This window comes from Chiloscyllium punctatum, chromosome 10, assembly GCF_047496795.1.
Source record: "Chiloscyllium punctatum isolate Juve2018m chromosome 10, sChiPun1.3, whole genome shotgun sequence".
NCBI lineage: Eukaryota > Metazoa > Chordata > Chondrichthyes > Orectolobiformes > Hemiscylliidae > Chiloscyllium > Chiloscyllium punctatum.
Window position 1 is genome coordinate 42420374 of NC_092748.1, and position 25119 is coordinate 42445492.

A 25119-nucleotide genomic window follows, 5' to 3' on the forward strand; every position below is an offset into this window, starting at 1 on the left:
AGAGGTTGCTGAGGAAATAGCAGAGGCATTGGTTGAGATCTTTCAAGAGTCACTGGAGTCAGGAAAGGTCCCGAATGATTGGAAGATGGCTGTAGTAACCCCCTTGTTCAAGAAAGGATCAAGGCAAAAGATAGAAAATTATAGGCCAATCAGCTTAACCTCGGTTGTTGGTAAAATTCTAGAATCCATCATTAAGGATGAGGTTTCTAAATTCTTGGAAGAGCAGAGTCTGATTAGAACAAGTCAACATGGATTTAGTAAAGGGAGGTCATGCCTGACAAACCTGTTGGAATTTTTTGAAGAGGTAACAAGTAGGTTAGACCAGGGAAACCCAGTGGATGTGGTCTATCTAGACTTTCAAAAGGCCTTTGATAAGGTGCCACACGGGAGGCTGCTGAGCAAGGTGAGGGCCCATGGTGTTCGAGGTGAGCTGCTGGGATGGATTGAGGATTGGCTGTCTAACAGAAGGCAGAGAGTTGGGATAAAAGGTTCTTTTTCAGAATGGCAGCCGGTGACGAACGGTGTCCCGCAGGGTTCGGTGCTGGGGCCACAGCTGTTCGCATTATATATTAATGATTTGGATGAGGGAACCGGGGGCATTCTAGCGAAGTTTGCCGATGATACGAAGTTAGGTGGACAGGCAGGTAGTACTGAGGAAGTGGGGAGGCTACAGAAGGATCTAGACAGGTTGGGAGAGTGGTCCAGGAAATGGCTGATGGAATTTAACGTGAGCAAGTGCGAGGTCTTGCACTTTGGCAAAAAGAATAAAAGCATGGACTACTTTCTAAATGGTGAGAAAATTAATAAAGCTAAAGCACAAAGGGATCTGGGAGTGCTAGTCGAGGATTCTCTAAAGGTAAACATGCAGGTTGAGTCTGTGATTAAGAAAGCGAATGCAATGTTGTCTCTTATCTCAAGAGGGTTGGAATATAAAAGCAGAGATGTACTACTAAGACTTTATAAAGCTCTGGTTAGGCCCCATTTGGAGTACTGTGTCCAGTTTTGGTCCCCACACCTCAGGAAGGACATACTGGCACTGGAACGTGTCCAGCGGAGATTCACACGGATGATCCCTGGAATGACAGGTCTAGCATATGAGGAACGGCTAAGGATACTGGGATTGTATTCGTTGGAGTTTAGAAGATTAAGGGGAGATCTAATAGAGACGTACAAAATAATACATGGCTTTGAAAAGGTGGATGCTAGGAAATTGTTTCTGTTAGGCGAGGAGACTAGGACACGTGGACACAGCCTTAGAATTAGAGGGGGTCATTTCAGAACGGAAATGCGGAGACATTTCTTCAGCCAGAGAGTGGTGGGCCTGTGGAATTCATTGCCACGGAGTGCAGTGGAAGCCGGGACGCTAAATGTCTTCAAGGCTGAGATTGATGGTTCTTGTTGTCTAGAGGAATTAAGGGCTATGGGGAGAATGCTGGTAAGTGGAGCTGAAATGCGCATCAGCCATGATCGAATGGCGGAGTGGACTCGATGGGCCGAATGGCCTTACTTCCACTCCTATGTCTTATGGTCTTATGATCTTATCCTTGTAAATCTTTTCTGAACCCTTTCAAGTTTCACAACATCTTTCTGATTGGAAGGAGATCAGTTTTGCATGTAATATTCCAACAGTGGCCTAACCAATGTCCTGTACTGCCGCAACATAACCTCCCAATTCCTGTACTCAATACTTTGACAATAAAAGAAAGCATACCAAATGCCTTCTTCACTATCCTATCTACCTGCGGCTCCACTTTCAAGGAGCTATGAACCTATACTCCAAGGTCTCTTTGTTCAGCAACACTCCCAGGACCTTACCATTAAGTGCATAAATCCTGCTAAGATTTGCTTTCCTAAAATGCAGTACCTCACATTTATCTGAATTAAACTCCATCTGCCACTTCTCAGCCCATTGGCCCATCTGGTCAAGAACCTGTTGTAGTCTGAGGTAACCTTCTTTGCTGTCCACTACACCTCCAATTTTGGTATCATCTGCAAACTTACTAACTGTACTTCTTATGCTTGCATCCAAATCATTTATGTAAATGACAAAAAGTAGAGGACCCAGGCGCTGATCTTTGTGGCTCTCCAATTCTCACAGGCCTCCAGTCTGAAAAACAACACTTCAGCAATTTCAATAGGCAATGCCTATACAACAAATAAATCTTTGACCTGTTGAGAGATTTTAGTGAGTTTTATGGTGTATTTTATCAATCTTTGGTAATAGTTTTCTAAAATGAATTACATAGGACTTTCACGGAGCAGATACTGTTAATATCTTCAAAATGTGCTCCTTCTGGCTTGATGAACATATCAAACTGCTCTGAGCATTAGAAACAAACTACTCTGGTAACAGTTCAGACAAACTGGCTCTTCTTGACCATCTTGCAATTTAAAGGCCGAAGATAAAACTTTGCATTTAATTTGCACAGCAAAAATATGATTGCAAGCATAGTTTTATGTCCTATCATATTGCGCACTGAGTGAACCACTGAACAATTAAAATGGTCCATTGGTCTGAAGATGTGCTCGGAACATCAGAAACATGTTCTTCTGTACCTCTACCATTAGCGTCATGTTCTGTAGATCCAGTCAGTTACTAGAAAAACTAGAGTGATTAACTTTTGGATTTCAAATGAAAATGGGAGGGTGACTGAGGAAGATAGTTGACATAAAGTTTGAACAGCAGTGCGCTATCATGTACAAGTACCTTTATTGAAGTTATTTCAATGTTGCCATTCAAGTCCTAATCAAATTTTGTGCTCTTTTTCTTAGATGTCTACTAATGCTAGCCTGGAAAAGGAAGTGATCTTGACGAAGTCTGGATGTGCTGGAATAATCACATTAAATCGGCCAAAGGCCCTTAATGCTCTGAACCTTTCCATGATTAGACAAATCTACCCTCAGCTCAAGGTTGGTGCCATTTCTTTGTCAATTGCCTGATTTTAAAATCAATGATGCAAAGTATCTGGTTTTAAAATAGAAGGTGTAAATTAAGTATCTGCTACTTTATCTGTGAACTGTTTCCTAACAAATATATTAATTTCTTTAGTAGTGTAGTGTTCTATGAACCTATTGAATGCTCCAAACTCAAGCAGATTTTGACGGCATATCACGGAATCACAGAATTGTTGCAATGCATAAGACCATTTGGCCCATAATGTCTGTACTGGCTCACCAAATGAGCATCGTGACTTTGTGCTTCTTCCTTTTTTTTCCTGTATCCCTGCTCATTATTTCTATTCAGGCAATCACATGCCCTTTTGAATACCTTGATTGAAACTGCCTATACCATACTTACAGTCAGAACATTCTAGACTTGAACCACTCAAGTGAAGAAAGCTACTTCACAAATCACATTTAATTTTGAAAATATCTTAAATATGTGCTCTCTTGTTCTTGATTCATTTATGAGCAGGAACAATTTTTCCCTGTCTCATCTGTCCTGATAGTTATTATTTTTCAAATTTCAATCATATCTTCCCTTAGCCGTCTCCTCTCTCAGGAAAGCTCCCAACTTCTCCAATTAACCTTCATAACTGAACTTTCTCATTTCTGGAACCATTCTCATAAAGATCATTTGCACTGTCTCCAATGTGTTCACATCCTTTATAAAGTGTGGTACCCAGACTGTAGCAAGGTGACAGCTGTGCTCTAACTGATAGTTTTGTAAAGCAATACTTCCTTCAAACTGCTATCTCGCATCATTGAATAATTTGTTTTCCCAACACTTTAAACAAAGATTGCTGTTCCTGCTGGCTTAAATAGTTGGATTGAGTCATTAATTTATTTCTATCCTTGTTAAACTGTAAAGCAAGCAGTGAAACATGCTCTAAACGTCATAGACATTTACTACAGAAAAGGACGTCTTCTGGTCCATCGTGTCTGCTCTGTGCCAAAACAAATCTGACTCACTGATCCCATTTTCCAGCATTTGACCTGTAGCCTTAGAGGCTAGGACTAAGCAAGTGAATACCTAAATACAGCTTAATTGTTATGAGAGCTTCTGACTCGATCACCCTTCAGACAATGAGTTCCAGACTTCCACCACTCTCTCAGTTCAGAAAAAAACTCTTGTCCACTCTCCTCTTAGCCTTTTACCTCTTAATTTATATCTATGCCCCCTTGTTATTGATCCATCTACTGATGGAAAAAGTGCCTTCCTTTCCACCCCATTTATGCCTCTCATAATCTAATATGCTTCCATCAGGTCAACCTTTGCTGTTTTAGAGAAAGCAACCCCAATTGCTGTTTCTATCTTCTTTAGAAATTTAACAGCAAGTAGAACTTTGGAATGAAGGTTCTCCCCTCTAGCCTGTATTTCCTTCTAAATGTGCTGTGGCTACCTTATGAGTCAATATGCTGGCTGGAATCATAGGGATATAACCACATTGCAGACTCATTCTGTGGCTCCTTCTAACTTTTGTTACACTCTCCAGACACCTCCTCTGCCACCTCCAATTTTGTCTAATGGTGAATTAACTACTGACAGCATTCTGGTACACTACCCCTGAAAATTTAAAAATAAACAGAAATTTTTAAGATGTTATTTAACCAGGAACTAATGTAGGTCAGAAGGCAAGAAGAGTGATAGTGGCATAGAACATGTTCTACATTCTTAAAAGAAATCATTTCAGAAATGAGTGTCACTGGTAAGGCTAGCATGTATTAAGATACAGGCAGCAGAATTTTGTATACCTTAAGTCACCAGGTAGAATGTAGGACCAGCCTGGAGTGCTTTGATCTAGTCAAGTCTAGACGTAAAAGAAAGAGCAGGAATTTGGGTTTCAATAGCAGAGGAATTGAGGTGAGGCAAATTGAGTGATGCAAGGAAGGTGAAAACAGACGGTCTTAATGATGGTGCACATGTGAGGAGAGAAGCTCATTTTGGGGTCAAATACGTTATGACCCACTCAGGTTGTGCACTGTAACTCAAGCGCCACTGTATCAAATGGTTACGTTATTTTTTAAGGTAAGCACAGCATTTCAATTCAGCTGACTTTCAGGTCGAGCTTGGTCAAAAGCAGGACCAGGTTTCTGTACTAAATAAGAGTTGTGATGTATTATAAGCAATTAGATTGTAGTTACAAGTAAACAGATATAAATCATTGGCATATAACACAAATAGAGAAAATAGATTTCTGGTTAGAGTAGAAAAAAACTGGAAAGTCAATCCAATGTTGAGGTGATCTTACTTCATCTGACTAAGTCCTTGGAAGCTTCTGCTGGCTCAGAGAAAATACAGAGCAACCTGATTCACTTGGAAAATGTCGCTGATTTGCAGTAAAGGTAACTAATTTTCTTTAAGATTAAACTGTTCTTTCTTTTAACTATAGAGAACAGACAGCCTCTGCTAAAAGGAACAACAGTACACAGTGTCTCTAACTTGTTTCAATTCCAATGTGCTCAGTTAACTGAGAACAAATCAGCTTTACTTGTAAACAACTCCTCGATTTCTGATTGCCTGCACATTACACGGGTTCCTAGCCACAAAAAGAGCGTTCACAATTGATATCAAATTCCTTGTTGTGAAATTATACAGCCATCCTAATATACCCCTGTTTTTGAAAAAAAAGATATTTTTCCTTGCTGTCCACAACTCAAAGATGCAAAAGTATGAAAACACGACTTTCACAAATGTGACATCAAGATTGTGAGCAGACTAACTTGATGTCTAACAGTTGTCAGTAGAAGGACTGTGTTTATGGTTAGGGATTGATTTTGAACAGGAGCATGAACAATTGCTTCATTCTTTCTGGTATTTACCATTAACTGCCTATAGTCCTTTTGATAGTCTAACCCTCGAGTCAGATGTTCCAAGTGCCATGCGTGATTTGCTGTTCATTCTGAGATATTTTTTGAAAGTATTTGGACTCTGCCTCACATCATCTTCTAATATGGCAAAGAATATAAAAGATATTATATGGTGGTCCAAGGATGTAGTTGCCTATTTGTTCTTCATAGTGCATAATGACTAACCCCATAAGTGCTATATGGTGACAGATCAACAGCTACTGACCAGAGGAGCTGAGATTGTTAATGAGTGTGTGTCGGCACTTCATTGATTTTATGTCATTTATAGCTGATTCACTTTTCACAAGTTGCATACAAAGTCTGAATGAAGGAATCAGTGATTTGTGTAGAAAGATAGCACGTATTGGTAAGTGAACACATGCATATTTACTTAATATGGACTGGTTGTTTGAACAATTTGCTTAATGGACCAAATTAATGTTCCACCTTTCCTAATTCAGTTGGACTTTTTTTTTGGCAGAAATGGGAGCAAGACAATGAAACTTCACTGGTGATTATTAAAGGAGCTGGAGAAAAAGCTTTCTGTGCTGGTGGTGATATTAGAGGTGAGCCTCAATCTAAGTTCATTTTATATTTTATTACAGGCAGTCTTTTTGATTTTTGTACATTGTCACAATTAATGCGCAATTATGGACAAACCTGCGATGCATACATCAGTAATGACCATAGTCACCAGTACCTGCCAAATCACAACAGAGCAATTGTCTGCCAACTGTATCAAACTCAATTAGCAATCACCTATGAAATACAGCTATGATGACACGCTTATGGTGCTATAACTCACTTTCCTATTTTAAAAAAGGATTCCAGGCTGCACTAATGCATAATTCCAATGTTGTAGCTTCTACTGGAAACATGTTTTGCGCCTGTAATTCAGAAAGTGCTTATCCCAAGCCACTCTTCCCCAGTTATAAAAATAATCCTGCTGTTTCAGTAATATGTGTATATTCTTGTTCAATGAGACTTGGCTTCTGTATAGTTTCTATGCAGTGGCATTGCAGAGCTTAATAAGAATGAAAGTTGATTCAGCAGTCAGTGGATTTGAGGTCTACCTCTATGTGATATAGCTTAGAGATCCTTTATAATTTGTATTTTATGCTGCAAGATAAGACCTGAATGCCTCAGCAGGATGAAGGTTTAATGTTTATCATGTCTCTTTTAATAAGTCCTCGATTTTTGACTGATTTTTGCTGTTCCCGAATTAGCTGTTACGGAGGCAGGAAAAGTTGGAGATAGATTGGCGGAAGATTTCTTCAGGGAAGAGTATATGCTAAACAATGCAATCGGTATGTAAATTGGAGCATCATAATCTCTCCTGTTAAAATATCCTTAACTATTTATGCATTTTCTCCATCACTGTTCTCCTGGTTCTTTACTACTTTGATCCTCTTGTCTTATTCCTGAGTTAAAATAACATAACCTTTCTGTCACTTTCCTTTTGGTTCCTTGGAGGTGTTTAACAGCATGAAATTATTACTCGTTTTTTAATTCTCCTCTTTTGTTCAGAGGTAAGACACAGATTTTCTTGACCACGGTTAAGTATCTGATCTAACCATACAGCAGGACACCAGGCAGAAACCTGCCTACATTTTCATGTTCTCAGGCGGATTCATTGCAACTTCAACCCAACAGTTTTATGCAGTGTCAACACAACGAACAAAGTTAAGTCAGTTCCTTCCACCCATCCAATCTTAGTATAAGTCTGGTGTATTATCCTCTCCCACCTCTCCTTCCACACACTATTTCACTTGAAAATTACGCTTGATCACAACTCCTGGACCACAATGTGAAATTGCCTAGTACGTAATTTTCTTTGATTTTATGTTTTAAATCTGAATGAAATACTGCAGGAAGCTTGCCATTGATTGCAAAAAAACTTGATCAAAGATTTGTAAATGTAAATATTTCCTTTAGGAAACTGCCAGATTCCATATGTAGCCCTTATTGACGGAATAACAATGGGTGGGGTAAGTACTTTCTCTTCTGTCTTCATTAATCTAATATTTACTTCTACACTTCAAGCATGTAACCTCTGTCATGTGCTTAGATTTCTAACTATATAGAAGTGCAAATGTAAAAACATGCCATTGTCCTAAACCAATCATGAAAGGCAATACACAAAATATGGGGAAACTCAACAGATCTGGCAGCATCTGTTGAGAGAGAAAGAGTTAACATTTTGAATCCAGTATAACTCTTCAGAAAGAGTTGGAAAGGGGTTGGAAAATTATTTTTTTGATTTACTTTTGACAGAGGTGGGAGAGTAGAGGGTATAGATGGTGTGGAGGCCTGGTACAGAATACAACAGGGTTGTTATTGGTAGTGAAAGGGATAAAGAAATCTAAAATGGATGTAAATTAAGGTTTGAAAGGAAGAGGCTGGGTCCTCAATACTGACTGATATTAAAAGTTTGTCAAAAACAAGTAACGTTTAGGAAACGGAAATCAGACAAGGCCCTAAAGGAATATCAAGAAAGCTGAAAAGAATTTAAACCAGGAATTAGGAGGGTAAAAAGGGACCATTAAATGTCCTTGGCAAGTAGCATTAAATAGAATCCCAAGGCATTTTCTCCCTATATTAGGAGCAAGAGGGTTGCTAAGGAAAGGGTAGGTCCAGTCAAAGACAAAGGAGAGAATTTATGGATGGAGCCAGGGAAGTGGGTGAAGTCTTTGTGAGTACTTCTCAGCAGCATTCAGTAAGGGGGAGGAAACGGATGATGGTAAGGTTGGGGGGATGGGGCTGGCTGGTATGTTGATATTAAGAAGGTGGTGGTGTTGGGTGTCTTGCAAAATATTACGTTAGATAAGTCGCCAGGACCTGATGGGATCTATCCCAGGATACTAAGGGAGGCAAGTGAGAAGGTTGCTGAGTCCTTGACAGAGATCTTTGTATCCTCTTTAGCCAAGGGTGAGGCCCAAGAAGATGAGAGAATAGCCAATGTTGTTCCTTTGGTTAAGAAGAGCAACAGAGATAATCGAGGAAATCACAGGCTGGTGAGTCTTATATCGGTGGTGATGAAATTATTGCAAAAGATTCTTAAGGATAGGATTTACTTGCATTTGGAAAATAATAGACTTATTAGTGTAGTGATTGTCATGAGGTCGGCCAGCCGAATATCATAGAATATGAGTTTGCTGATTGGGGCTGTTAATCTGGTCCAGTCAAGGAGCCCTGGTTGACATAAAAAGGTTGAGTGTCAGAAGTACTGACACTCTGGTGCCTGACTCGTATGAGGCAATGCTATGGTCAAGGACTGTTGATGTGTAAACAAAGGGTGACTTCGGCACTTGTTGAGTCATTTCTATTGGGGGTAGTCAGCATGGTTTTGTGCAGGGAAGGTTTTGTCTCACAAGTGTGATTGAGTTTTTGAGGAAGTGTTGAAGATGATTGAGGGTAGGGCAGTGGATGTTGATTACATGAACTTTACTAATGTATTTGACAAGGACCCTCATGGTAGGCTGGTCCAGAAGATTAAGTCACATGGGATCCTTAGTGACTTGGTAAGTTGGATATAAAATTGGCTTGGTCATAGAAGACAGAAGGAAGTTATGGAGGGGTGTTTTTCTGACTGGAGGTCACTGATCAGTGGTGTTCGGGAATGATCAGTGCTGTGACTTCTGTTGTTTGTAACATATATAAATGATATGAAAGAACCTGGAGGTGGTCTGATGACGCAAAGATTAGAGTTGTGAATAGTTAGGAGGTTTTGGATGTTAGTTTGCTCGCTGAGCTGGGCGATTCATCTTCAGACGTTTTGTCACCATGCTAGATAACATCATCAGTGAGTATCTGGTGAAGAGCTAGTGTTATGTCCCGCTTATCAAAGGATACAACAGAGTATGAGATCAGTTGGAAAGTTGGGTGAAGAAATGGCACTTGGAGTTTTGACTTGTACAAGTGTGTGAACTGATGCATTTTGGAAGGTCAAATACAAGAGGAAACTATACAGTAAATGCCTTTTGGAGCATTAATGTACAGAGAGATCTTGGGTTCCACGTCCATAGCTCCCTGGAAATGGTAACATAAGTGCACAGAGTAGTAAAGAAGGCTCATCATCATTTGGTCAGAATAAAAGTTGGCAAGTCATGTTGCAACTGTATAAAACTTTTGGAGTATTGTGTGTAGCTGAAAATGTGTTGCTGGAAAAGCGCAGCAGGTCAGGCAGCATCCAACGAACAGGAGAATCGACGTTTCGGGCACAAGCCCTTCTTCAGGAAAGAGTAGTTGTGGTCATCACACAACAGGAAAGATGTAGAGGCTCTGGAGAGGATGCTGAAGAGGTTGCCTGAATTGGAGTGTATTAGCTGGAAGGATAGGTTGGACAAACTTGGATTGTTTTCGCTCAAGCATTGGAGACTGAAGTATACAAAATTATGAGAGGCAAGGATAGGATGGATAGTGGGAGTCTTTTTCCTAGGGCGGAAATATTAGGGGGCATAGGTTTAAGTTGAGGCGGGAGAATTTAAGGGGGATATACAAGGCAAGTTTTTCTTTACACAGAGGGTGTTAGGTACCAGGCACACAATGCCAGAAGAATTGGTAGAGGCAGATACGGTAGCAACATTTAAAAAGTATTCAGACAGACATATGAACAGAGGGATACTGACCATGTGCATGGTCAGCGTAGATGTGCTGGGCCAAAGGGCCTTTTCCTGTGCAGTACAGTTTTGTGTTCTAAACAAACACAAACAAAGCAAGGCTGTGGAAGTGGTGAGGGGTGGGAAAGAGAATATAAGCAAAATAGAGAACAGACATCATGCGGTCAATTCTGAGGAAGGGTTACCAGACCCAAAACGTTAACTCTGATTTCTCTTCACAGATGCTGGCCAGACCTACTGAGCTTATTCAGAAACTTTTGTTTTGTTTTTGTTTTTGATCATGTGGTCAGGTTGTGAAATTGTGGTATTCAATGTTGAGTTCTAAAGCTGTAAAGTGCTTAAGTGGAAGATGAGGTGTTGTTCTTCGAACTTGCATTGAGCTTCATTTGAACATTGTAGCAGTCCCAGGATAGAAAAGTGTTCTGTTGAAATGGCAGGCAGCTGGAAGGTTAGGATCATTCCAATAGGCAGAGCAAAGTCATTACCCAGTCTGCTAGGTCTTGCCAATGCAAGGGAGATGTCACTGTGAGATTTTGAGCACCTGTCATATTTTATGAAAACAAATAGTTCAAACCCAGGTGTATCCACATATTTATTTAATATATTACGTGTATATATATTGCAAATGTACTTTCTTGCATCATTTAACTTGATCTGCATGTTTTAAGTCTTTTGATTTGTAAATAAAGGTCATGTGAAATATTTGTGCATTGGAGAAAGATAATATGTTCATGAGTTTTTCAAGACTTCTCTTCCTGCCCCAGCATTATCATCCCTGGTGATCCCCAAGAATCTACTCCTGATTACTTTGTATTTCTCCCATCAATATGCTGCCCCTAGATGATTTCATCTGAAAATGTCATGTCACTTTTAACATTTATGCTGTCAACATCTAATACCACTACTTTACCACCACTTCTCTTGACTCCTCTGTTGTTACATTCTCTGATTGCTTATTTGACACATTTTTAAATAAACAGAAATTTCCACCAATTAAATGTTTGGAAGATTGAACCCAGTATTTTCTAAATTTTGTTTGTCAGCTTCTAATCCCAAGCCTCTGCGTGGCAGCTGTTTGAAACTAAGTCATACTCTTCTCAACATTGATACTATACTTGAAAGTTTCTGATCACACATAAATGCTTTTACTAATGCTGCCTATTTCCACATTGATAATATCATGCAATGCTTCCTCTGTTTCTGAAACCCTCATTCATTCTTCTGTTACCTCTAGATTTGACTATCCTGGTGCACCCCTGATTGGTCTCCTTTATTCTGCCCTCGGTAAACTTCACATCAAAACACTGTCTATTGTGTTACCAATCTACAGCAAGTCTAGTACACCTATTGTCCATGTGTTTGCTGTCTTACGTTGGATCCCAGCCAACCACACCTTGATTTTAAAATGCTTGTCTTTGATTTAAAATTCCTCCAAGCCTCACTCTGTCTCTGCAATCACCTTCAACCTTGCAACCCTCCAAAATATCTGCACTCATTTATTTTATAGAGTCATAGAGATGCACAGCATGGAAACAGACCCTTTGGTCCAACCCATCCATGCCGACCAGATATCCCAACCCTATCTAGTCCCACCTGCCAGCACCGAGTCCATATCCCTCCAAACCCTTCCTATTCATAAACCCATCCAAATGCCTCTTAAATGTTGCAATTGTACCAACCTCCACCACTTCCTCTGGCAGCTCAATTGGATTCCATAATTTTCCTAAGATCATAGGGATTGAGTGGAATTGATCTTTACCCCATTGCGCCTCTTTGACTATTTAATACAAGCTCTGCCTTAAGATATCCAGGCCCTAATAACTACAAGATTTTCCAAGGTGCTTCACAAGGGCAATATACTTGTACCTTAAAGATGTTGTTATGAGTGATGTTGTGAATCTGCCACAGTGATAGGCCTTTCATAACCAGCAGGTGGAGATATTGGGTAATTTTAGTGAACGCATACAACAGTATATTACAGGACAGGCCCTTTGGCCCACCTTGTCTGTGCTGACCATGATGCTGTTCTAAACTAATCCCATCTGCCTGCATTGCTCTTCTGTACTAAAATTCTCTGCAAGTATAGATGTTAACTTTAAAGTGGAGCCATGAGTACACACAATAATAAACACGAGCAACAGTTCATGTATTCTGTACAGTAGGTTTGAGATCAATGGGGCGAAGAACTGTTTACTTTCAACATTAATCTGACCATTTTAGTAACCATCAAGAAAGTATCAATAGAGATACGTCGAGATGTCAAATTGCCAGTATTAAGTTATTTTGATTTCACGTCGTGTTTGCACGGGGAGTGGAAGTCCTGGTCATTGTGCAGATGTGAAATAGGGTCACATGACTAGATCAGTGACATCTTTGAGCAGCCTCCCTCCCTAGCTGACCCTGCTGGTTGCTACCAGCCCTCCCTTCTGGCCACTTCTCCCATTCACTGACCCCTCATCCTTGCTGTTTTTCCAGCAGGAGGTGTCAGGATGTATGATTGATGGTGAGTGGGAAAGTTGGTCAGCAGGAGTCCTGGAGCATGATTGGCAGAAAACCGAAGAAATATGGAGTAGGAAAGGAAAGTGAGTAGAAAGAGTTAGCATACTTCTTTTATATTTTAAAATGTATTTTCATTTCACTTGTTTTGTCACATAAGTATAGTAACGTAACATTGTACAGTGTTTATACTTATTTGGCATAATATTTTATTCTGACAGGAAACGCACAGAACTTAAGTGATTCTTAACGGTTGTAATGGGAAAATCTGATCCACTTAATGTTGTTTCATTTAAAGTTGCACTTATCAGAAATGCAACTACAATGTTAAGTCCAGGATTTACTGCAATAGAGCAGAACTTAAAAATTGAACATTTAGGGATAAATTAGCAAGGATATTAAAATCACCTGTTAGTTAGTTTGAATGGAAAACATCCATTTGCAGTTTTAGTGTATGTATTTCAGTGTCACGCAAATCAAAAACATCCTAAGTTTGACATTGTTAACTAAGAAATTTCAAAGGATGAAAAATGACACAATCATGCTTGATGATGCGGAAACATTAACAGATAATGCAACATAATATTAAATCTGTTCTTTTTACAAAGCTGCATTAGTTTCACAGGACTTGTGCCGGGACTGGGTAAACTCTATTTCCCAGTGAGGCGTAAGTGAGTACTGCAGATGCTGGAGATCAGAGTCAAGATTAGAGTGGTATTGGAAAAGCACAGCAGGACAGGTTGCCTTCCTGCTCCTCGGACGCTGCCTGACCCGCTGTACTTTTCCAGCTCCACTCTAATCTTGACTCTATTTCCCCAGCATTCATCCTGAGTTCTTGGACTTCTTTTTATTTTTCTGAATGATTTTGCTCATCCTAACATGGAACTTTAAAAATAATATTGACTTAATTTTACAGCAGCTCAAGAATCTGTACCAGGTCTATGAATCTATAGTTAATACTTTCTAGATTTCCTTAACTCTTAATTTTTTTCCCCATTTATTGAACAAAATGATATTAGTATTTGGCATCCATTTTGGAATTTCTGATGCAATTTTGATGTCTAGTATTGAGTATCTCCATGTCAAAACTCTTAACAATTAATCCGAACTGCATAAAACTATTCTCATTTTCTCATCAACTGTCCCCATTTTCTGTCTGTGTGATATGATTAATTTGCATTGAATTGCAATCTCAATTTCGTTGGCCTTCCTTTTAGTAGACATGAAGTAGCATCTCGTCACTTTGGCTTCAAACCTTCTTGTTTGCTATTCCATTTGATTTGAGCTGCATCTAAAACCAAGTCCCAGAGTTGGAAAGGCTGCATGCTGGCATCTTGCATCACTAAATGCTCAGGATGCTTATCAGAGTTGAGTATTAGCATTGCAAACCTGTGCACCTTACTTCCGTGAGACTACGAGCTTCAGAAAACTACAGATGAATGCGAATGAGAATCTCATTTCAAAGAGTACTTTGAGATCTTAATCCCATGTTTTGGTGCATCATATCTAATAGTAGCACAAAGTATTGTGAATTCTTATCTTTTTTGTAGTATGTAGTAGATTTGAGCCAGAATTTCAAGTAACATTAGACTCTGTGATGAAAGTAAATTAATATTGGAACATTCTGTGCTCCAGAATTTAATTTGTATCCATGGTCTATCACAGGGCGATCTCTCTATCTCAGTTTTGCTATTAGAGGTGAAGAAATAAGGGAAGATGCTGCTTTTCAAGTTATGAAGAAAATTGATGAATCATTCAGTTGAACCACTGAGATTAACAATGTCTCATGCTTGGATATGGATTGAATGTCTGTTTAGTCGGCTAATTGGGTATGATATGACTAAGGACATAAAGACAGATTTTTTTTTCACCCAAAAACTTAGTACAAAGTTCAAAGCAAAAAGTGCAATTAAAAAAATGATTGTTTGAGAGGATGTGGAGGTGCTGATGTTGGACTGGGGTGGGCAAAGTTAAAAGTCACACACCAGACTCAGCAAGATGGCAACGATTCTGTAGAACTGCTGTGGACAGCTCTGCCTAACAGCCAAGGCATGCTGTTGTTTTTTTACCATCCCTGGCCAACTTATGTGATGGAATTATTAGTTTAAAACCTTACAGAACACATATTTGTTAATATTTGGGAGTGGGAAGGATGCCAAAGGGAAAAGGAGCAAGCAAACAGCAGCAGGGAGGACACTCCCCTGCAGCACCTACCACACCAGAGACTGCAGTAACAGCAGCCTTTCCTGAACCTCCCGGGGACCTGACAGACTCACAGGAATTGGCTGCAGCGATGGAGAGACTTAGCTTGAAAGTTGGGGCTGTGATTGAGGAGATCCATGGGGAGATTCATGCCCAGGTCTAACCTATTGCATCCATGCTGCAGAAGCATGAGCAGGAGATCATGGTCCACGTTTGTCAGTAATGATCCATTCAGAGGTTGGTGATTTCCTTAGATGAAGAGAAAGCATTTGACTGGGTGGAATGGCAATAATCTTTTTTATGTCTTAGAACAGTTTGGGTTGGGTGGAGTCTTTGCTAGATGGGTGGAGATTTTATATTGCCACCCTCTGGCTGCGGTGATCAACAACAGGGTGAAGTCTGGGAATTTTTGGATTGGTAGGGGTAGTTGGCAAGGCTGCCCCCTTTCACCGTTGTTGTTTACATTGGTGATGGAGCCGCTGGCAGAGGCCATTCGTCAGAATATCCACATAACTGCTCCGGATGTGGGATCAAGGGCACACAAGATTACACTGTATGCTGATGACGTCAGTGGCTCAGTGCTTTGCACTGCTGCCTCACAGCACCAGGGACCCGGGTTCGATTCCAGCCTCTGGCATCCGTGTGGGGTTTGCACATTCTCCCTGTGTCTGCGCGGGTTTCCTCCGGGTGCTCCAGTTTCCTCCCACAGTCCAAAGATGTGCAGGTTAGGTGAATTGGTCATGCTAGATTGCCCATAGAGTTAGGTGCATTAGTTAGGGGAAAAGGGTCTGGGTGGGTTACTCTTCGGAGGGTCGGTGTGGACTAGTTGGGCTGAAGGGCCTGTTTCCACACTGTAGGGAATCTATTCTAATCTAATTCTGTTTTTAGCCAATCCGATGACCACCGTACCCCATTTGATACAATGTATCAATTCATTTGGGGCTAATTCAGGATATAAGATTAACTTTGCAAAACCGGAGGCTATGCCTTTGGGGAACCTTAAGGATGTGCCAGAAGTTGAAGGTGGCCCTAAGTTCCCTTTTTAGTGGTCACGAGCAGGGTTCCGATACCTAGGCATTTTTATTACCCCCAAGTTTGAACTGTTATTTCGGATTAACTTTGCTCACTCGCTCGACAATATTAGGCGAGAACTCCAGAGATGGGAGGCTCTTCCAATTTCATGGCTGGGCTGAATATCTCTCGTTAAGATGAATGTTCTTCCTCGTTTGCTTTATTCCATGCATATGCTCCCTATAGTGTGTCCCAGGTCAATGCTGCGGAAGCTTATGGGGTGAAAGTGAGGACTGCAGATGCTGGAGATCAGAGCAGAAAATGTGTTGCTGGAAAAGCGCAGCAGGTCAGGCAGCATCCAAGGAACATGAGAATCGACGTTTCAGGACGTTTTCTGAAGAAGGGCTTATGCCCGAAACGTCGATTCTCCTGTTCCTTGGATGCTGCCTGACCTGCTGCGCTTTTCCAGCAACACATTTTCAGCTTATGGGGTGGTTTGGTTCGTTTGTCAGGCATCGTGGGCAGCCCCTCATCAAACTTACTAAATTGCAGTTGCCTCAAGGAGGGGGAGGAGTTGATTTCCCAGATATCAGGAGATACCAATTGAGTTCCCTGCTGTCCTTTATCTGTGATCGGGTAGGTAAAGATCCAAACTCAATATGGCTGGATATTGAGCCCTCCCAGGCAAAGTGCCCTCTTATTAACCTGTTGTTCATGGATAAGATGAGGACAGTTATGGACCACTGCCGGAACCCCATTGTCATTAGTACAGTCAAGGCATGGAGGGCGATGATTTAGAGTGAGGGTTGTTTATCCAAGACTTCGCCACTTACACCGATAGTTGGCATGCCAGGGTTCTGACCAGGAATGATGGACTCAGCGTTCAAACTACAGGCAGCGTCATGAGTTTCTAGTTGGGGAGACTTGTTTGAGGGGGAGGTTATGATGTTTTTTGAGCAACTGAGCCGCAAATACGGGTTGCCCAGCAGAGATCTTTTCCGTTTTTTTCAGGTTAGGGATTTCATCCAGAAGAAGACTATGCTTCTTACTAAGCCCTATAAGCCCGATACAGAGAGGTTGTTGCTATGTTCCACAAGCACCCTTTCAATGCCCTCTATCGCCTGCTGGGAGGCAGGGCCTGGCAGGATATTAACCAGTTATGTGAGGTCTGGGAACAAGAGCTAGGAGTGGAGATCTCTTCTGAAACATGGGAGAACAAATGGGAGAAAGGTCTCAATCTGTAATAGGACATGCGCTACGCAGTTAAAAGTTCTGCACAGGGCTCATCTGGCACCAGACCACCTGGCGAAGTTTTAAAAAAGGGCATCTTCAGTGTGCCCCAAATATAAAATAAGTGTAGGTACTCTTACCCATTGCTTCTGGACATGCCACAGGCTGTGTTTATTGGAGTGTTGTGGCACGAGAGATAGGGAGGGTATTGAGGACTGAAGTTAAAATGGACCCGATATCTCTCCTCTTAGGTCTACTGAATTTACCATCTTTAGATGGGCATGGGAAGAAACTATACAATATTCTTGCAAACTGTGCACAGAAGAATATTCTGATGAATTGGGTGTCTGAGAACCCGCCGGGCTTGCTGGGAAGGCAGAAATTAATTATGGAGCACATTCCCTTGGACTCTTTTACAAACATGGTGCACCACACAACAGACCATTTTTCTAGGACATGGTAGCCCTACTTGAGTTATTTGGGTATAGATTTGTTAGTTATCTTAACTAGGGTGTTTGTTTAACCAAGATGGTTAGATTTGCCAAGTCCTGGGCCCTGGAGGGGGTCTCCTGAGTTAATACGGGTATATACACAATGCTTGCGTTCCTTTGTTTGGGAGCTTTGCGCCGAGCATAGCTGTTCTGTATTTTGTGGGGTTTTTTTTGCTTTTTTTTTGGTGTTGCATTGCACAGTGTTAGGGTTTGTTTTGTATTATAGGGTAGGTTTGTAGTTAGTAGATAGTAGTTGTATTGTAATTTGTGTTTTTTTCTTTTTATTATACTGATATTTGTTATTGATTGTATTTTCAATAATTTTATATATTTGTAAAGTTAAAAAAATTTGCTAATAAATATATTTACAAAAAAAGAATCTCACACCAGTTTATAGTCCAACAGGTTTATTTGGAAGTACAAGCTTTCAGAGCATTACTCCTTTGTCAGTAGCTAGTGACTAGCTAGCTCACAAAGAAGCAGCATTCTGAAAGCTTGGACTTCCAAATAACCTGTTGGATTATAACCTGGCGTGTGATTTTTAACTTAATTTGAGAGGAGATTGAGGTTAAATATGCAATAAGCTATTTATTCCATTCATAAGTCAGTTTTCAAGCACTAATTTAGGATTGTAATTGGTAAAAGTTTGGGAAGCATTGCCATTAACTTTTAAAGGCTTTGCAAAATGTTTCCTTAATGTCACAGCTTTCTGTCATTTTCTGTATTTGTTATTTAACTAGCAAACTGCTTCTATTGCCATAATCCTTTCTGCTTGCAAGTGTTTTTTGCTTTGAGCAGTTGACAGTGAGAAATCATTCAAAAAGATTAATTTAAATTACGGCAACCTATAATCAGCAACAAATGACATTTATAGCCAAATGAAGTATTCAATGAGATGATGAAAGTCTTGGCCAAAAAGGTAGGTTTTAAAGTGTGTCTTAAAGAAGCAAAGCAAGATTGAGAGTGTATTCCAGAGGTTAGGTCCTAAACAACTCAAGGCATGGCCATCAATGCTGTAGTGATTAAAGGTGGACAAGCTCAAGAGGCCAGATTTGAGAAACACGGAAATCCTGAAGGATTGTAGGGCTGGGTTGATAGTAGCAGTTAGACTGTGGAAAGGTTTCAAAGCGAGGATAAGAATTTTGAAGTCAGTGTTCCTTGATTGGGACCCAATGATATCACCCAAGTACAGGCATGATGCATGACTAGATGTGAAATAAGACAGACTGTAGAATTTCAAAGATGTCATGTTTATAGAGAATTAAGTGTGGGAATCCACCCAGAAGTTGTCAATGATGTGAGAACAGCTCTGTCAAAGATAACTTACATTTATGCTGTTTTTAATTGCACATTTTTGTGTTGACTAAGACAATTGTTTCCAATTGTTATTTATTAAATTCTTCGAATGTTCCTTTTGATTGGCATCAGCTTTGTTCAGTTCACTGATTTTTACAAGGCTATTAATTTTGGTGATTGTTAAAAGCAAGAGATTTGTGGTGGGAAATGCAAGCTGATACCATCCTTGAATACTTCGTTGAGATTTAAGACATTTAAATTGATCAGTGGTGCTGATTCCATTAAGTGCAACAAGCAAATTGCATTATTTCAAACTTCTGGCCACAGGATGTTTCTCATCACGTTTATTTCATTGAGTTTTGACGCAGTTTCACAATACAGAACTGTGGGAGATAGGGTTAATCCATTTTGTTTATAAGATACCAACATGGCTTTCCACACAGCTCAATAGATTTTTGAGTAGCTGAACTACAAATGCGAGAAAGGTCACAGGTTTGATCCTTGGCTGTGATAGCTGAAGGCAAAATTGGTAACAGCTGTGATTTTTTTTTTAGTTGTTCCTTTTGTTCTATTTCCTTGCAGTTGAATAGTTGACTGAGACTCACTGTCAAAACACAGACAAAACAATGGTATCGAGCCAAGAAAATGGAGAGTGCTTGGCATCTTCAGATTTTAGGAAAAGATGTTATAAGGCTTGGACAAAAGTATTGAGGCAGATATCTGTTAATCAGGGTGCCATAAAGTAGAGCGGGAAATAACAGTGTTTATGGTAACACCTGTTCAGGCAGTTAATGCACCAAACTGTCAGAATGGTGGATTGTAAGTAAAACAAAATGTGTTTGACTGTAACCCTTCATATGACTAGTTAGTTTTCAGCAATTCAGCAATTTTTTTCAAGTGCACAGGTGCTACTTTGCTTTGTGTCTAACTTCAGTTGCCATTTTAAATGTTGCAGCAGAATACAGCTACATAAGTGTATTGTTCATAGGTTTTCACTTTGATCCCGTGTATGAAATCTTTTAGCTTTGTGGCTTGCAATGTTTGACACAGATGTTTAAGCAAACTGTGTGAGCAGACAAAGTACAGAGCTTTGCCTGAAGTAGTAGATGATATGGTTAACTCAACCACTTGAGAACATATCCTGCCAGCAAGTGCAGTGACCTGGAGGAACCTCTGTGAATGCAAAACCCCTGAATTTTATTTTGTAAAATAGTCACATACTTATGTCATGCTGTAATGAAGATACATTGTTTTAATTTGATTTGATTTATTATTGTCACAAGTACCTAAGTACAGTGAAAAGTTTTGTTTTGCATGCAGTGCAGGCAGATCATAACACAAGAGCAGACAGATCATAGGGTCTTTAGACAGAGTGAGGCATACAAGGTCATGGCTGCAGAGGAGGTACACAAAAGCAAGATCAACATTAGATTTGAAATTAGCGAGGTCCATTCAGCAGTCTAATAACAGCAGGGAAGAAGCAGTTCTTGGACCTGTTGGTATGTGTGTTTCAACTTCTGTAGCTTCTGCCTGATGAAAGAGGTTGGAAGAGAGTATTATCAGGCTGGGACAAGTCATTGATATTGGCTGCCTTTCCACGGCAACAAGAAGTGTAGATGGAGTCCATGGATGAGAGGTTGGCTTGCATGATGGTCTGGGCTGTGCACACAACCCTCTATAGTTTCTTACAGTCCAAGGCAGAGCAACTGCTGTACCATGCCATGATGCACTAAAGTGGAATGTTGTTGGGAGTCATTATGGACATGCCATAAACAATAGCTGGTGCCCAAAATGATTTGAGCTACACAATATAGCTATCACAAATAGAAGGGCATTCACTTCTGGTGTTTTCAGATCAGTTAACAAGCAGGAAGTGGTTTTCCAACAATTACTCTTCTATTCTAATTAATAATTTCTACAGGATAATTTTAGCAACTAGAGTAGAGTGTTTGGTTCATCTCTATTTTAATAATATGATCTTTTCTCATTAGATACAAGGGTATGAGATAACTCATTCAAAGCTCATCCAATTTAACATAAATTATTAAATTAGATTCCCTACAGTGTGGAAACAGGCCCTTTGGTCCAACAAGTCCACACAGACCCTCTGGAGAGCAACACACACACACACCCATTTCCCTACATTTACCCCTGAGTAATGCACCTAACACTATGGGCAATTTAGCATGGCCAGTTCACCTAACATGCACATCTTTGGACTGTGGGAGGAAACTGCAGCACCCAGAGGAAACCCACGCAGACACGGGGAGAATATGCAAACTCCACACAGACAGTTGCCCGAGGCGGGAATTGAATCTGAGTTCCTGGCGCTGTGAGGCAACAGTGCTAACCACTGAGCCACCGTGCTGCCCTGGCCAATGAAATTGGGATCAACACGTCGCAGATAATATTAGCTGTCTTTCCGTTTGATTTATTTTTTCTATAAATTGCCTCTCCAATCAGAATGAATGAAATATTTCATGAATCAGTAACGAATCATTAATTCATATTGGAAGATTAATAGATACGCATATAAAATAGAGGCAAAAAGTGTGGTGCTGGAAAAGCACAGCAAGTCAGGCAGCATCTGAGCAGCAGGAGAATCGACGTTTCAGGCATAAGGCCTTCATCAGGAATGTTGGGTGGGTGCAGGGGGACTGAGAGATAAATTGGAAGGGAGAGTGGGGTTGGAGGAAGGTAGCTGAGAACGTGATTGGTAGATTCAGGTGATGTTGATGGTAATAGGTCGGAGTGGAGGGTGGAACGGGAATGTGGGAAGGAAGATGGACAGGTAGGGCAGTGCTGGGTTGGAGGGTTGGCTCTGGGATGAGGTAGGGGGGAAGGAAGATGATGAAATCAGTGTTGATGCCGTATGGTTGGAGGGTCCCAAGGTGGAAGATGACACATTTTTCCTCCAGGTGTCGGTAGCTAGGATTGAGAGTGGAGGAGGCCCAGGTCTTGCATGGTCCTTGACAGAGTAGGAAAGGGAGTTGAAGTGGTCAGACACAGGGCGATGGGGTTGTATGCAACTGTGATGAAAACCTGATAATCAATTGTACAAATTAACATTTGTGCTGAGATAAATTGAATAAATAAAGTAGCAACTAAAGTAATCTTAAGCTCAACAAAAAAAGTAACTTTTTTGTTTAGAAATAGAGGGTTACTGTGGATAACCTTCCAGTATTTCAAGGGTCTGACCTGCTCTTGAAATCAATGTGTTTTTGTCCACTGGTAACCTCTTTAATGTTGATAGTGCGGAATCAGTGATGGTAACACCCACTGAATGTCAACGGATGATGATCAGAATTTGAAAATTTTGGTGTTGTGCAGAGCCTGAGGAACTCCTGCAGAGAGATCCTGGATATTGTCCAGCTCTTGCTGCATTTGAAAATGGACTGCCTGTATCTGAAGAGCCATGTTTGATGCTGAGCATTATGCAATCATCAGAAAGTATCCCCACTTCTCACCTTATGATGAAACGAAGGTCATTGATGAAGCAGCTGAAGATGGTTGGGCCAAGGACACTACCCTGAGGAACTCCTTCAGAGAAGTGCTGGAGCTGAGATGACTGATCTGCAAAAAACACAACTACCTTCCTATGTATCAGGTATGACTACAAACGGCAGAGATTTTTCCCACTGATTCTAGTTTCACAAGGGCTCTTTGATGTCATATTTGGTCAAATGCAACCTTGTTGTCAAGAGCTGTCATTCTCTCTCACCTCTGGAATTCAGCTCTTTTGTCCATGTTTGAATCAAGGCTATAATGAGGTCATGAGCTGAGTGACCCTAGTGGAACTGAAATTAGGGGTCATTGTGGCTGAACGGGTGCAGCCTTATAGTAACACTATTAATGACACCTTCATTTTTCTGCTGATTGCAAATAGTCTAATGGGATGGTAATTGACTGGGTTGGATTCTGCTTCCTTTTTATGTACAGGACATACCAAGCCATTTTCCATGTGTTGGGATGCCAGTATTAGAACTATACTTCAATAGCTTGGCTAGGAATGCAGCAAGTTCTGGAGTGCAAGGCTTCAGCACAATTGCTGGACTATGGTCAGGGCCCATATCCTTTGTAGCTTGCAGTGCCTCCAATTCTTTTTTGATTTTGAATTGGCTGAAGACTGGGGACAACCAGAGGAGGCCAAGATGGATCACCTGCTTGGCACTTCTGGTCGAAGATTATTGTGAGTGCATCAACCTTAACTTCTACACTGATGATCTGTGCTCTTACATCATTAAGAATGGGGATATTTGTGGAGCCTCTTCCTCCAGTGAATTGTTTAATTGTCCACCACCATTCACAAATTGATGTGGCACAACTGCAGAGCTTAGATCTGATCTATCAGAGCTTGCCTCTGTCAATCATTTGCTGCTTACGCTGTTGTCTTGCAAATAGTCCTGTTGGGTAGCTTTGCAAGGTTGACACCTCATTTTTAAGTGCTGCTCCTGTCATGCCCTCCTGCATTGTTCATTGAACCAGGGTTGATCCCCTGGCTTGATGGTAATGATAGAGTAAGGGATATTGCAGGCCATGAGGTGACAGGTTGTGCTGGAGTACAATTCTGCAACTGTTGTTGGTTCACGACGCCTCATGGATGCCCAGTCTTGAGTTACTAGATCTGTTCGAAGTCAGTCCCATTTAGCATGGTGGCTACACAGTACCATCGATGGTATTCTCATGTGAAGGCAGGACTTCACAACAAATGAGCAGTGGTCACTCTTACTGATATTTTCATGGACAGAATCATTTGCAGTTACCAGGTTGGAGAGGATGAAGTGATCATGTTATCTCTCTTGTTGTTTCCCTTGCCTATTGCAGACCCAGTTTAGCAACTATGTCCTTTATGACCTGGCGAGCTTGATTGGTGGTGCCACTGCATTGAAATCCCCCACCCAGAGTACACTCTGCACCCTTGCCATCCTCAGTGGTTCTTCAAGTGTTGTTCAACATGGACGAACATGATTCATCAGCTGAGGGAGGGCAGTATGTGGTAATCAGGAGATTTCCTTGTCCATGTGTAACCTGTTGCCTTGAAACTTCATAGGATCTGGACTCAATATTGTGGTCCACCAGGGCAACCCTGTCCAGATTGTATCGCACTGTAGTGCCACCTCTGGTATGTTCTGCTAGGACAGGATATATCCAAGCATTGTGATAGTGGTGTCTGGAATATTTTCTGTATGATTCCATGAGTATGACTATATCATGCTGTTGGTTGACTAGCCTGTGAGATTCTGGATTAGTGGTGCTGGAAGAGCACAGCAGTTCAGGCGGCATTACCTAGCCTGTGAGAGAGCACTTACAATTTTGGCACTAGCCATCAGATATACATAAGCAGGACTCTGCAACAATGACAGGGTTGTTTTTGTCAATGTCCTTTCATGTGTTGAGGTCAATGCCATGTGGTCTGTTCAGTTGCATTTCTCTTTTGAGACTTTTTTTTTTAGGGGAGGCGATGGCCTAGTGGACTGTTAATCCAGAGACCCAGATAACGTTCTGGGGACCTGGGTTCAAATCCCTCCAGAGCAGATTGTATAATTTGAATTCAATAAATCTCTGGAATTAAGAGTCTGTTGATGACCATGAATCTATTGGTGATTGTTGGAAAATCCCATCTGGCTCACTTATGTCGTTTTGGGAAGTAAACTGCCATCCTTACCAGGTCTGGCCTACATATGACTCTGGACGCACAGCAATGTGGTCGACTCTTAACTGCTCTCTGGACAATTAGGGATGAGCAGTAAATGCTGGCCTAGTCAGTGATGTGCTCATCCTGTGAATGAATAAAGAAAAAAAATATTCTCGCAATTGTTTCAACATACCACATGATTTCAGAGAGCAGTTAAAAGTCATTAGTGTGGGTCTGAAGTCACATGTAGGCCAGACCAGGTACAAGTGAGCCAGTAGTTTTTCCGACATCATTGGGCTCTTCCGCATTTTTGTTTATTGAATTCAATTTTCACCATTTTCCATGTGAG

The 25119-nt window shown here is 40.8% G+C and overlaps 1 protein-coding gene across 2 annotated transcripts in view; it reads left to right on the forward strand.

Moving 5' to 3' along the window:
* The window catches only part of hibch (3-hydroxyisobutyryl-CoA hydrolase), a 122067-nt gene that overhangs the window by 12968 nt on the left and 83980 nt on the right, over positions 1-25119 (forward strand). For both annotated transcript variants that reach the window (XM_072578989.1, XM_072578991.1), the window contains exons 3-6: positions 2773-2910; positions 6272-6356; positions 7017-7097; positions 7726-7778. In XM_072578989.1, coding sequence (XP_072435090.1) covers positions 2773-2910; positions 6272-6356; positions 7017-7097; positions 7726-7778 — 357 coding nt within the window. The remainder of the gene's footprint in view (positions 1-2772; positions 2911-6271; positions 6357-7016; positions 7098-7725; positions 7779-25119) is intronic.